This window comes from Tachypleus tridentatus, chromosome 13 (genome assembly GCF_004210375.1).
Source record: "Tachypleus tridentatus isolate NWPU-2018 chromosome 13, ASM421037v1, whole genome shotgun sequence".
NCBI classification, from domain to species: Eukaryota; Metazoa; Arthropoda; class Merostomata; order Xiphosura; family Limulidae; genus Tachypleus; species Tachypleus tridentatus.
The window spans coordinates 138,015,663-138,031,278 of record NC_134837.1 but is presented as its reverse complement, the minus strand read 5'-3'; the positions used below and the strand labels follow the sequence as shown (position 1 = coordinate 138,031,278).

The window sequence follows — 15,616 nt, the reverse complement described above, 5'->3', positions numbered from 1 at the left end:
AACATTTCTTTTGTCAGTATTGTTCAAAGCCAATCAAGTCTCGTTGATACTTATAATATCAAAATCCTCAATTTCTACAACTGCTTTGAACTCTCAAATTTTATTTATAATACTCCCAGCATTACAATAGTAACAATTAGTCATAGATTTTAAAATATGTTTATTTTATGTCTGTTGTGCATGTTTTCTTGTTGAGCTAAGTTAATAGCCCTTTTAAATATGCTAATCTCTGCCTAGTTTAAGTGTAATCTGTCCATTCCAAAAAGATTAACTTTCCCATCAGATTTATCTCACATATCCAACCAGCTTATTTGTTCATCCCTACATACTGATCTAAGCCTGGCATTCAATTCTAGTGACCTACTTAGTATCTTGTCTCCACAATTTATACATGGTAGTATCCCTGACAAAATCAAGCTGTGTCTCCTTTCCTTAAATGCTCTTATCAATGTTTTATACTTATCCATAAGCTCCTCAGATCTATGTTTCCTTAAATTGTTAGCCCCAACATGTACCGAAAAAACTGTATTGCTATTAGTACTGTCTCTGTCAGTTATGTTCTGCCTATTGCTGTGGATTCCTGTATGTGGTGAGGGTACCTCCCAGGGAAGGTTATTTTCTTTCAGTTCACTTCCTCTGGGATCTAAACATCAACCCAAGTTTTTCCTGTGTGTGGTGACCTGTGAAGGGAGGAAAGGATCCTGGTGGTTGAGGGGTTTAAACCTAACACACCACTTTTGCCTTGAATTCTTGTAGACGGGCAGCCTTGGGGTGACCCCCCTAGGTTTAACCGGCTGGTCCACTTAGACTGGGGTCAACTGAGTACCAGAGTTGGATGTTTTCAACATGTATTCTGGACATTGTATCTGAGGCTGATGTTTGGGTATAGTGCACACGAAACCCTAATGCTGCTGCAGTGTCTTTGTTTGGCATTGTAGTGCATCCCCTCTTAGGGCTCCAAGGTGGGTGGGGTCAGTGAGAACCAAAACATTCTTTTTCTATTATGGATCTCTCAAATAAAAACTTAAATAAAATGGTGAAAAAACAGTCTATAGGTAAATGACAACATCTTGAAGATTCTGAGCAGCAATCCTCACCATCTGTACCACCTGTTGTACCTTGTTGAATTCATTATGAGAGTTATTGTTGAGAGGGATTTGAAGAACATCTCAGAGTCAGAGATTCTCGCTGGTTTCTCCACCCAAGGAGTTTCTACAGTGAGGCGTATATCCACTTGCAAAGATGGAATTATGATGCCAACCAATGCACTCATTCTGACATTTATGTCCCCACATCTGCCTGCCACCATCAAGGCAGGTTATCTTAATTACAGAGTATGGCCACATATTCCAAACCTTCTCCGATGTTTCCAGTGTTAGCGGTTCGGTCACTCGAAGATGTCATGTCGTGGTTCCTTGATGTGTGCTTGTTGCGGTGACAAAGACCATGATGCCTATAAGTGTGAAACGGACCCTCATTGCATCAATTGCAATGGCTCTCACCCGTCCTACTTTCGTTCTTGCCCTAAATGGTTGGAAGTAAAAGAGGTGCAGCGTTTTAAGACTATTCAAAACATTACTTACCCTGAGGCTTGAAAGTTACTGCCCACCACTTCACTTCGGATGTATGCTGTTGCACTTTATTCCACAACTACAGTGAGAGTGCAGACAGATCTCTCTATGCCTCCAAAAGAATCGTTCTCAAAACAAATGAAAAGTTTTTTGACCTCCATGTTTAAAACAGTTAATGAATCAACTTCATCACCCATCTCTGTCCCTTACATACATTCAAACAAACCCCAAGATTCACATCCTTAGGTTCTGGGTACAGGCATTTCCTTGGATACGTCTTCTTCTCCCACCCCAAGGTCCAAAACAATTATTCGTTTACATCCTCAGTCACTGGAATCCCCTTCAAGCAGCAAAGACCTACCCAATCGACCCAGGGCAGGATTCATGGAGGTCAACAGACCTCACTCGAATAAAGAAAAAAAGACTTGGTCGAAAATAGAAGGGCTCTGCACTCAATTCACCTACACATAAATAAAAATGGCCACCTTGATACAATGGAACTGTAGAGGTTTACGTTCTAATTTGGATGAGATCAAAGCACCAATTGCTTCCTACCATCCTGTATGTCTTTTCTCACAGGAAACATTTCTGAAACCTGCTGATACAGTCACATTTCAGTAGTTTTCTTTGTACAGAAATGACAGGCTGTGTGATGCATGAGTGCATGCATGGAAGGGTGGCACTGTTGGTTGATTAGCATGTGCCCACCCTGTCTTTGCTGCTCAATACACCCTTGGAGACTATAGCCATCTGCATTTCCTTTGGCCATACCATCACTGTTTGTTCTTTTTACCTGTCTTCTGAAGAGACCTCAATGCTCACATTGAACAGTTTCCATCCCCCTTATTAATTTTGGTGGACTTCTTAGGTCATAATATACCCTCTTGGAAGGTATTGATATTGATGGGAGGGGTCGCTATCTAGAGCGTATGCTCTCAGACCACAATCTTTCTCATTTTAATACTGGTTTTTATACTTATTTTCATGCACCTAGTCAGTCCTTTACTGCTATTGTTCTCTCAGTATGCTCCCCTTCACTATTTTTCCACTTTTCATGGAGGGTTGGTAATAATCCATGAGGCAGTGATCATTTTCCTATAATTTTGGGAAAGACTGGCCACACTTTATGCTACCCAACCTGTCTGCTCCTGTGGAAGTTGGAACATGCCAACTTGGCCATCTTTCACTGATTTCTCAGAACTTGATCCTGCCATCGTCTGTAAGCCATCAGTAGATGACTGCGTGACAGCAGTGATTGTATGTACTATACAGTAGCTGTTCAATGTATTTCTAAAACCTAGACACATTTTCCCCAATATTCTCGCTCGTGGTGGAATTCTACCTGCCACATGGCACAGAAGGCTCAAAAACGAGCCTAGGATACTTTTTGTTGGTATCCCCCATTCTTGACCTGCATTGCTTTCCAGCAGGCCTGTGCACATGCTTTTTGGTAAGACATCAAAGCCAGGAGGAATCTTGGATTAAGTTTACAATCAGCATATCTTCTACCACCAGTTCCAAAGTCATATGGGACAAGATTCAAAAGATCAGTGGGCAACATAATGCTGTCTTCCTCTCAATCTTCTTACTCTTTGATGTCCAGGAAGTAACTGATACCTGGAGCATTGCTGATACCCTAGATGAAAACTTTTGCTGGGTATCTAGCACTTCTGCTTCATTCTCCACCCTCTTAGCCATAAGAGGTTAGGCAGAGTGATCACCTTTTTCCTTTCAAGCTGATTGTCTCTATGACTATAATTGCCCTTTTACACTGGTGGAACTCAAACTGACCCTTCATCAGTCTGGCAGCATATCTGTCGGACCTGATGAGATGCTGTACCATCTATCTCCTGCTTTTCTTGCTATTCTTCTAATTTTTTTTAATCCGATTTGGCAGGAGAATGTTTTTCGTGATGCCTGGTGCAAGACTATTATCCTATCTTTTTCTAAGCCTGGGAAGGATCCCAAGATTCCTTCAAACTACCGTCCAATTGTTTTGACAAACTATCTCTGTAAGACCTCTGAGAGGATGGTTGATGTTCACCTTGTTTGATTCCTCAAATCAAACAGTCTCCTCTTGCTCATCCAGTATGGGTTTTGATGACAGCTCTCCACCATGGACTACTTGAATCAACTTGAAACATCAACCAGAAAAGCATTTCTCAAAGGACAAAATCTTGTATCAATATTCTTTAACCTTGTAAAGGCTTATGATACTACATTGAGGTATGGCATTTTGCGAGACCTCCATTCATATGGGTTACATGGTCATTTGCCCATTTTTTATTAAAAAAATTTTTATGGACAGACAATTCCAAGTTCGTGTTGGTTTGACACTTTATTGTTCTTTTCTACAGGAATTTGGAGTCCCTCAGTGTTGTGTTTTGAGTGCCATACTTTTCAGTATAAAGATTAATACTATCACTGAACAACTCCCTCTTACTGTTGCAAACGGGTTCTGTGTCGACAACTTTCACATCTTAGGTCAATCGTTGAACATGAGATATATTGAGCGGCAGCTACAGACTGCTCTCAATCATTTACTGAAGTGAATCACAGCAAACAGTTTTAACTTCTCCTTCTGTAAAATCATTTGTATGTACTTTTGCTGCCAATAGGGTATTTACCTTGTTCCTGAACTCTGTATTGGTGAAGTTGTGCTACATGTGGTCCCTGAGTCAAAGTTATTTTGGGCTTATCTTTGTCCATAAGCTAACCTTTATACCACACATCAAGCAGCTATGAGTCAAATGTACAAGAGCACTGAACATTCTCCTTGCCCTCCCTTCCACCACTTGGGGAGCTGCTCGACGTTCTATGCTAAAGATATATTGTGCTCTTTTTTGATCAAAACTAGACTATGGGTCACTGGTGTATGGCTCTGCCAAGACCTCAGCCTTGAAGATGCTGGACCCCATTCATCATCCCAGACTTTGGCTCTGCACTTCCCCTGTCCAGAGCTTATACGCAGTCTCATGAACCTTCTCTCCTTCTCTGCCATTTGCAACTGTCTTTACTGTATGCTTCGAAACTTCAATCATTACCACAGCATCCCACCTGCAGTTGTGTTTTTTATTTTCTTCAGTGGGCCTTGCTTTTTCAGAACAGACCATCTGCCATTTTCCTTTTGGCCTTCGTATTGAGATGCAGTTGAATGAATTGGGTCTGTCCTTGGATAACTTAGGTCAGCCCATCCCACCATTGCTTATTACAGTCCCCAAATGTGACCTTTCTTTAAGCCATCTGAGAAAAGCAGATACTCCTGATTAGAAGTGCCGTCTGTTATTTGCTGAACATCTCTCGAACCATCCTTCCATTCCTATTTATACAGATGGTTCAAAATCAGGTGACTGTGTGGGCTCTGCCATGGTTTGTTGTGGTTCAATGGTTGTGCACAGAATTCTCTCTTCAGAGTCTGTGTTTACTGCTGAACTGTATGCCATTTCTCTTGCCCTGGATCACATAGAAGCTAAGCAGTACTCAAATTGCACTATTTATACTGACTCGCTTAGTTCTCTACTGGCCCTGGAATCACTTCACATTAGTTCTCACCCTGCTCTCTCCGATATTCAAAACTGACTGTTCCATTTCTCTTTAATGTCTACTTCTATCCAGTTTTTCTGGATACTGAACCACGATGGTATTTGCGGGAATGGGCTCACTGACTCTACAGCTAAATCTGTCTGCTCTGTCACTATCACTGCTGTGCCTGTTCCAAATGTGGACTATGGTCCTGTATTCGAGGCTCAGCTCCATGCCAGTTTGCAGTCGACTTGGAGTGAGCAACATGAAAACAGCCTTTTCCAAATAAAACTCTCTGTTGGACTTTGGCCATTTTACTTCCATAAGGATTGGAAAGAGGAAGTTGTCCTAACTAGACTATGCATTGGTCACATTTTTTTAACTCATTGTTTTCTTTTATCTGGGACTGATTCACCAATGTGTTGTCTGTGTGATACTCAGGTCACAATAAGCCGCATTTTACTGTCTTGCCGTCATTGAGAGTCGTAATGACAGCACAATTTTAAACATGTTTTGTCCCGAGGTTTGTCCATGTCATTGGCAATGGTAACACTGTCCACCTTTATAGGCCATTAGTCTTTGTAATGCTATTTAAGGTTTTAATTTATATATTAGACTTTTTTTTAATATGATTCCTTTTTTAGAATTAAAGGACAACTGGTTCAATTTGAAATTAGAATACGGCCATGATGTTTGATCTTACCTGTTAGTCATAGTGGCGAGTTATGATAATTAAGATTATGCTACAAAAAGTCCTTTACAACTTGTATTACTGTAGTTTCTCTCTTACTTTTACTGCTGTAAACTAGATATAAAAATTTGATGTAATGCTATTTATGTTTTTAATTTAAAAATTAAACTTTATTTTGTTTTACCTTAATTTCCTTTTACAAATTTTAATAATTTTACATTAATTTTAACTTTTTACTGGATGTTTAGTGCAGATAGCCTAGTTGCTTTGTGTAATAAAAAGGCAAATCTACCAGTTATATTCTGTACCCCTGCTTATGGATAGCTTGAGCATATTCTTTATTATTTACTTCATGTATTAATCTGTCTATAAGTCTAACTAGAGAATCAACACAACTGTAATTTTGGTATCCTTTACACTATCATCTGTTGTGGTCCTATCTGATTCCTCTACAATTGCCTCTCCCCCATGACTAGTAGTTGCTTGGAACCACTTATGTAATCTAAATCCAAGTCCATCCTTTCCCCTAAGTGTATTATTTTTTAAGCTTTTATCCTTATTTCCTTCCAAATATACTTTGAAATCACGCTTACCAACTGTACCTTTCACATGTAGAAGTTTAAGTTCTTCACTAAGCTTCACCACTATTTCAAGCAGTTTATTTTATTTTTTTTCTCCTTGGCAACTCCACTCAAAAAAACCCTCCACCTTCTTGTCTAACCTGCACACCCTGCAAATAAACTGTACATCCTGGCTATTGGCCTTTCTAAAAGTGCACTTTAACCCAGTCATCTGTCACACTTTATCAATTGAAGTTAAGATTATACGTAATGTGCTATTAGTATAGCTATTAGTATTTATGTGTAACAAGTTTGATTTAACTTCACTCATTTCTCTCTACAAATAATAATAATATAATTGGTTATAAATATTAAAAACACACTACCATATTTAACCAAAAAGTTTACTTCCAAAATTTAATGTTAAGCTCAATGATAATAGTAAATGAGTAACTTTTAATTGTAATCTGATTTATATTTGTTTTAAATACAATTTTTAAATTTAAATATAAATATTGATCACAAATGACCTGCAAGATATCTATTACTAAATAATTTTTAATGATAACTGTTAAATTTTATCTAATGTCTCATCATTTCAAAACCTCTAAAATGTAACTTTAAGCCTAACATTAATAGCCAGTGAATAATTACCTATAATTGTAATTCAGTTTACTTCTTAACTTAAATACACTTTGTTTAAAATATCCATAATTATCACAAGTTAACTGTCTATTTCTAAACATCTTTTGATTAATACCTTTTAAATTTTATTTAAATAATGCCGTATTTTATTTCTTCTGTCTGGTCTGTTATTTCAAAGATATGATACAGAGTATACCATTGTGTAGCTTAGTATTAAGTACTGAAATGAACAAATGTCATCAGTATGCCTTTACACAAGTTATATACAGCTGTCAGTTTCTAGTACGTGACTTATGTGTTATTCTACTTTTCTTCAGAGTGTGTAGTTGTAGGTGTATATTAATGTCTATGCACACTGAAATATTGTTACAGAGAACACTGAAACATTAAAAAATAATATTTTGATGTGTATGTATTAAAATAGTTAGAAAGTAATTTATTTTCTGTGATCTAAAATTTGATGCAGGTTCTTGGAGCTGTCACTTGTGTACTGAAGAATTTCATGGAAGAAGGAAACTGATGGAGTAACTTAATTTAGCTGCAAAACACTAGTCCTAAGTACAACAAATTTCTGTTTGCACACATCTGTGTTTTTTGTCTTATTGTGCATTTTAGGTGGTAGAAAACAGAGTTACTAACCTATTCTTCCATGTCTGAAAGTGGTATCTATGTTAAAAACCACAACAACTAAGGACTGGATAGTTATCAAACTAGTATGATCTATTTCAGCTATGTCTGTATATAGTAATTTTAGATTTTATTTCTCCAGTGTTCTTTACAATGCAGGATGTTCCAAGTTCATTACAAATATTACTGTTGATGGTTTCTTAGTTCAAGAATCACTAGGCCATCTACATGCTTGGATGTATTTAGTATTCAAGAAGGTTCTTTATTTTCTGAATCTTGCTTAAAATTCTACCAATACAATGGAAGAAGCACAAATGTGAGGATTCTCTCTTTCTCTTTTTATTATTATTATTATTGAATACATTTGATGTATTTGAAGTGCTGGGTGTTCTTATTTGCTGAAATGCTGATATAATACAAGTTTCTGATCAAAGCAAGCAAATTTACAAATATAAGAACTAAAAATCACCAAGTAATGAATATAGTTAATTTAATAATTTATTTTTTATTAGGATACATTGTTTCCTGAGCTGAGTATTCTCACTGTTAGCAGTATTTTAATATACTGAATAACCATATCTGTTAGCTAGTTGGATAATTATACTGTTCATCTTGATTAACGTTTATGTAGCTTATTGTACTGAATAACTTTGTTTTTCAGTTAGCTTAATGTGTGAGGCAGTGAGTCTGTTAAACGTTGTATTTTAATACTGTTAATCAAAGTGAGATAGCTCACATTATATAAATGTATGATTATTCCAGCTTGATGGAAATAATGTAATCTTCTTAACTAAAGATGATACTACAATGAAAAACTAGATTTATAAGTATATGTTTTCTTTAGACCTGATCTAAAAGTGAAAGTGTGAAGACATGACTTCTAATAAATTACACACGAGTACAACAGAATTAATTAATGCAATATTTCTATTTATGGATGTCAATATTTGGTAGAATATATAAAATAAATAAAAATGTTACAAAATTTGTTGACAAAACTTTCTTCTATATTCATATTTGTATTTGTAGACCAATTTTGTTTTCTTTTTGTAAAAGGTTGAAATATTTTTAGTGCCTAGCTTTTAGTTATTTTTGCTTTTCTTAAATTCCACTTAGTTGCTTAACCTGTAAACTCTGTTAAAAATGTCAGTTGCTCAGGTACCTTATTACATAAACCTAACTTCTTTATATTGTCATTATTTTGAACCATCCATTTTTTTGTCAACTGTGCTACTTCTGATATTATCCTAAACTCTAAATTTTTTGTTATTCTAAACTGTTTGTTTTTGCCACTAACATAAACTATTCAAATCTATCATTGCTTGAAATTATTTATTTCCTACATTATCCTAAACCCCTTGTTTCTGTCATTATTTTAAAACTGTTTTTGATATTACCCTACATTCTCTGTATATCATTACCCTTAACTGTTTTTGTTATCAACATGTTTCACCTAAACATTTTGTTGCTGTTTTTCATTAACCAAAACTGTCTACTTTCTTTTCCATAAACTGTTTGTGCCATTATTCTTAACTATCTGTTTTTTGCCATTATCGTAAACTCATTGTCATTTTTATAAACTCAGTATATCTGCATCATTCTAATTAAAAATTATGTTTCTAGTGATGAGTATTATTAACATAGTGTTAAGCATTATGCATTAGATTTTGCTTGTGGTTATGAATTATTTTCTTAACAAACAATCACATACCACACACAATAGTTTCTGTATACATTATGAGTGTTAATAATATTGTTAAAGACTACATTTTATAGTTTTATGTTATGAACTAGATCTGTTAATGGTGTAAAGAGGTTCACAAGATTTAAAGAGGATAAAGAACCCACTTTTTTAGCTTATGTTAACCACCTGTGCACTACCTCAGTTTTGTTTGTATGAAAATAGTGCAAGTCTTAAAGTTTAATAATATTGATGATTATGTTGTTGAGCTTGAATGCACTTCAGATGCTTCACTATTATTGTTCCTGCATTTGAGTCATTTAGACATTTTTTTCAGACTTCATAGTGAAAACCAGCTATCAAATGGTTTTTGGGTTTTTAAAGAGTTAATTTTGTCATTAAAATGAATTTAGTATCTATGTAATGAGATTATTTAGTTAAAAGATACTAGTTATATAGAAATTTCAGCACTATAATATGTATGTGATGAGATTGTAAGGCTGTACTGGTTATATAGAAGTGTCACTTTTTTTTTTTTTCCACAGAAGTCTAATTAATAAGTATCAGAATAATGTTAAGAAATTTATTTTTGAAGAAATAGGAGGTACTGATGTGAATATAGACATAATGGTTTACTAACTAAAAAATAAAATATCAACAATGCCAAAGCTAAAAAAAATTAAACAGTATTTTAACATTAGGTACACTATTAATTGTGTAAAATGGAAATCTGATTTGAGAAGCTTATTCAAATTAAATTATTTTACGATGAGGTGGAAAATTTGATAGTACATCTGGAATTGAAAATTACTGTTAAACTGTGTACAGAAATGTTTTTTTGTATGGGCCTGTTCTGTGTAATACCTTAATTAGTTTTTACTAGCCAGTGGTAGAAGGAACATTCAGAAACTTATTGTTAGGAGCTTTTCTTGTTCATTTTGTTACAAAACGTTTGCTGCCTTATGTCATAAGAAATGTACTGTTGTTTTAGAAGAGATGATAGTTTCTCTGTTAAATGTAACTTTTACTGCCCTGTTAATGTAGAAGAATTGATAGTTTTTCTTGTGGCAAAACTTGTACTGTTTTGTGTCCTTAACTTCACTGTTATGTTTTTCTTGAACTGATGAAAGTGGACTTTCTGTGAAAGAAGCTAGAATGTGTTTAATAAACACAACCTTTTGTCATTTTAAAATAAATGAGTGACTGTTTCTTGAAAAGAAGCTGTCATACATATTTTTTTCAAGAAATATGAATTACTTTGCAACAAGTTTTATAGAGATCATAGATATTACATAAGTTTAAAGAAATGAGATGATGATATTTTTAAGCATCTTTAACTTTTTCATTTATATGAATTATGTTGTGATGCTTCGCCACCAGTATATTATTCTGCCATAATTCATTTCACATTGAACTAAACATTATTATATTTAAAATATTAAGTAAATAATACTTATTTACCTCCATTCACTACTGACACTTTCATCAAGACCTTTAGTGCTTTAGCTGTAACAAATATATTCACTTCAAAGCTGAGTTTGCAGCTTAAAGTCGGAATCTGAAATTGTATTTTGGATTTGTTGTGTATTTTCTGTACAGATGTGTTTCTCATTATCAATCAGAAGTCTAGTTTCTGTTGGAAAAGTTGTGAATCACAGGATTTATGTTTATTGTTACAGTATTTAATCAAGCCCTTTGGTTTTGGTGTATCAATCAACCAAATTTCACAAAAGTTTTTGTTGAGGATTAGTTTAAGTTTTAATCAAACTGGATAGGAATCATTGTTACTGTTTAGGTGTTTAGTCTTAACTGAACTTCACAGTAATTTATTTTTAGTGTAACAGTCTGAACCAAATTTTGTTAAAGAGAGCCAATGTATACTGGAAAAGAAATTTACTTTAGGAAGAATAAAGTATTGAATAATTTTATTATTAATTGAAATAATACTAAATAAATACTAATCTACTTTTAAATACAGTATTAAAATGAATTTTTTAATTAATCCTTAAGAATGTTAAATTAGTTTTTAACTAATTCCATATTTTGTTTAACACAGTAGTAAAATATCATTTTTAAAATAATTTCCAGCTCCTATTTATCATAGTAAAAACATTTTAAACTAATCTCAACCCCTGTTTATCACAGTAGTAAAATATGCTTTAACTAATCTCAACTCTTGTTTTACACAATAATGAAATACACTTTTCAACAAGTCTCAATCCTTGCAAAATACAGTAGAAAAGTAACTATTCTCCACTCTTGTCTAACATAATGGTAAAATTGAGTTTCTTGTAACTAATCCTAACTTCTGTTTATCAGTACTGAAAGGTAGTTTTAACTTTCTAGCAAACTTGAGTCAAATGTCATTAATTGCATTTTTCTTTACATAATTGCTTATAGTAATTAAATCATATAATTGATATTTTTGAAGCAATGTTTTACAGAGGATTTCATATAAGTTCCCTATCAAACTTAAAAGCTATCTGCATATGAAAGAAAAAATAACCCTTGTGTTTAACAGTGATAATAAGTATGTCATTTAAGACAAGGTGTGAAAACTAGTAAAAGCATCCATCTAGAAAATTTTCACTTTTGCAAATCCATTCCAGTTTCACATTTCATTTTATTTAAAAGTAAATACCTCCAAGAAAATGGTTAATGTTCTGAAAAATCTGAAAAAGTTAAGATTGACAAACTGTAATGGTCTTGCATCAGTATAGTTCTAATCTTAAGGGAAGTGTACAACATTAAGGGTAAAATTTATTTGGTAGTTTCATCTGTTTTAACTGCTATGGCTTTTTTATCCCCATGAGTTACTGTCTAAGTTAATTTTCAGTTGCCTTACTATTACTTTAATTAAAGTCCTTAATGGTAATTTGGTAAATTTACTCTAAACTTTATAAGATTGTATTTTGATAATTGTTTATATTTAGTTCTTATATTTGGCTTATATTGTAAGGATGGTGAACTTCTAAAACTATTTAGTTTCAGTTTAGTTAATTAAGAAAAGGAATGATTTGTGTGTGTGTGTGTGTGTGTAGTGCTTATGACCACATAAGAATCTTTTAGTGCAAATAGTGATCAGTCTGGAAAATGATGAGGAAAGATTAAGAACTTAACTTTAACAATGTTAGTTTTTATCAAAATAAAAATATCTTTAAATACTTTGTGTTTGTTAAAATGAAAAAATATAGAAATGTATATAACTTGTAGAAGTAAAGACTGTATGGACAACCATTTTTATACCTACAAAGCACCTTATCTAACATATTCCTATAGAGTTTTATGAGTGCCTGAAATATGAAACAAAATGCCAAGTAACGAAATGATTTCTTTCAGTGCAACCCATGTTGCTTCAACACAAGCCACATTGTATTTAATAAACAATGAAAAAAATAATTTGGTGTTAGCAACAGAGTTAATTTATTCACTAATGTTTGTTTGTTTGAGTTTAAATCTTTCAGTGTGTCTAAATAATTAAAAAAGCTAATGATGGAATTCTTCTTTAACTATTAATGCTTGCAGTTTCCAGGTTTTTATTGTTTTGAATGATGAAAGAAGTAATATGTTTTTTATATTACTGATTCAACACATGGTTAATTACAGACTAATGTGCTTCAAAATTTTAGAAACTAAATACTGGATACTCACTGTACTGTAGCAGGTTATTTAAGAATTAAATTGCTCAGAGTGTTGTAAAAGTTGACTGAAGGACTCACCTTTGAGCATTACTTATTGAACATATATATATATATTAGATATTGTAGTACCAGAAGTTAGTGATGGGTGCTGTTGACTAGCTGCCTTTCTTCTAGTCTATCAATTCAAAATGAGAAGTGTTTATGTACAGATAGCTCTTTATATAGGCTTGTACAAAAATTGTGAGACAGACACTAACTTGTAGATGTACATGCACATGTACTAGATCAACTGAATATTCTGGTGTAAAGTCAGCTGTAAGATTAATTCACTGAAAATTTTTAAGCTGAACTTACTGAATTAGTTTTCATTTTATTGAGTAATTTATACTTCAATTCCTAATGAATTTTGCAGCTTTGCAATATGAAGATAGCCCAAAAGTTTATTTCTGTTACCTGACTTCAATGTAAGATTAGCTCAGTTTATAAACCTTGTTTTGAAAGTATGAAAATCAGTGGTAATAAGTTAGGTTTTTGAAAATAATGGGTGTGCCTTTTAATAAATATAAAACAGTGGTAAGCATACTGTAAATATTAGGACTTTATTCAGTCTAATGGAGATCTATTTCACTAATCCCACTCATGAGTCTCAGTTTGGGATTTCCGGTCTTGCATCATATCACATCATAAAACTGCATTTAAAAGGAAATGGCTATTTGTCACTGAAACCAACAGTGCTATTGAAGAGTTTGATTAAACTCGCATTATTTATGTGTATTTTCTACTTGGCTTAATAGCAGGATACAAAACTAAAATGCTCAGTTTATTATAAAATTTGGCTGAATTAATCACTTTTTCAGCCTTACTGATTGAAATATGTATATTCATTTTTTGGAATGTATTGCAGTACCATGAGATTATTATAAGTATCTTTCTTAAAAACCTTTTGTAAAGTACAAATGATTGTACCTGAAACAGTTTTATTACTTTCATTCCATGCATTTTTAAAGCATTAATTTACATAATTTGTTTGTATGAATCTATTTGTGGTTCTGAAGTTTTTGGTCTTACTCTAGGAGTTGAATGTTTCCAGGTTATGTGCTTGTGTCCATATCATTTGCTGTATGCTTGTAGAATTGTGGCAGTATAAGAAGCTAGAATTATGTACCAAGTGTATTGAATTTAGTGATGTTATGAGTTATGTTAGTAAAGATTGTTCAGTTGATGAACAAGATATCCCACATAAAATCTGCTGTTACTGTTTGATCAACTTATAAATGTTATCTATTAGAATTAACTTGCAAAGTATATATTCTTACACCATTAGGCCATTGTTCCTTTGCAGCAGTAGTTTGAGTATCTCAGTGATGTCGAGAAACCCACTTGTTGAGAAATTTATATGCAAAAACGGCTCGTTTGGGTTGAGAAAATATTTTACATATTTTCTCAACCCAAACGACCCGTTTTTGCATATAAGTTTGAGTATCTGTTGCTATTATGATAGTTCTTTGTTCAGGATAGTTAAAGGCTGCTACAATAACAAAATATTTATTACAAGGAAAATAGAAAAGTGCTTCAGTAATTGTGGTAATCATGTGTTGAGTGTGATTAATTGTTCTGATTATTATGATAATTACATATTGAGGGTGATTAATTGGTTTAGTAATTATTACAATTAAGGTACTTAAAGGTTGCTAAAATAATTATGATAAAATGTGCTGACAGCAATATAACTGAAGTAACAATGCTAATTATATGTGGAGAATAATTAAATTACTACAATTCATTGAAGTGACAGAACTAGTGATGGCTTCAATATTTTGTTAACGTTTTTTTTTTCTCTGGTAACTAAAAGCACTTTCCAGTGTAAAATAAGTAATAAAGAAAAACACATAATAAAAAATGAAATAAACATGAAACCAACAAGTTAAAATATTATCACTTGCTAAATATAGGAATAGAACAAATAAAAAGAAGTATATTCTCATGTAATTGTTTTTAATGTGTTCACTTTATAATTTAGCAAGTTATAAATTGTATTAGTAAAGGCTGCCTCATGATGGGAAAACAGTATGTCTACAGATTTAAAATATTAAAATCTGGAGTGCAATTACCACAGTGGACACAACAGATAGCCCTTTGCATTTAGGCTTTGCTCTAAAACAAGTATAAAGACCATGTTTACAGTAACTTAATTGTTCACTTTTATGCATATATGGTCTAAAAGTGGTAAAAAGAGTTGTGTCCCATTTTTAGGCTCATGAATAGTTTTAAATAACCACTAACATCAACTGTTAGTAAATACAACCACGTTTTGAAGGTATACATAATGTGTTTTATTGAATGCTTTAACTTGTGTGTAAAATTTTTGAAAGATTTATTTCAAGATATTAAGGGATATTTATTTCTGTCTTTACTCTTTTTGTGCAGAAACATTTAAAATGTTTGGTTCTTCATGTGTTACATTTGGTGAAAAGACAATAAATTGCTCAACATGTAGTCCTGTTTGTTTATAATTTTTAATCAATTATCATATAAGTTATTGCATTAGAAGTAATCCAACAAGTGACTGTATTAACTTGAAAGAAGAGTTCAGTTTTATCTTTGTATTTCCATGACCATTTGTCTTTTGATGTTCCTATGTATTGTTCTAATAAGAATTTATTGTGGAGTGTTTTCTT

The 15,616-nt window shown here is 33.0% G+C and overlaps 1 protein-coding gene across 3 annotated transcripts in view; it reads left to right on the top strand.

The window, feature by feature from the left end:
- Nucleotides 1-15,609, top strand: part of LOC143239630 (zinc finger protein DPF3-like) — a 79,206-nt gene extending 63,597 nt beyond the window's left edge. For all 3 annotated transcript variants that reach the window (XM_076480936.1, XM_076480937.1, XM_076480935.1), the window contains exon 9: nucleotides 7,456-15,609. In XM_076480936.1, the coding sequence (XP_076337051.1) occupies nucleotides 7,456-7,517 (62 nt within the window). In that variant the 3' untranslated portion in view covers nucleotides 7,518-15,609. The remainder of the gene's footprint in view (nucleotides 1-7,455) is intronic.
- Nucleotides 15,610-15,616: the final 7 nt, after the last annotated feature.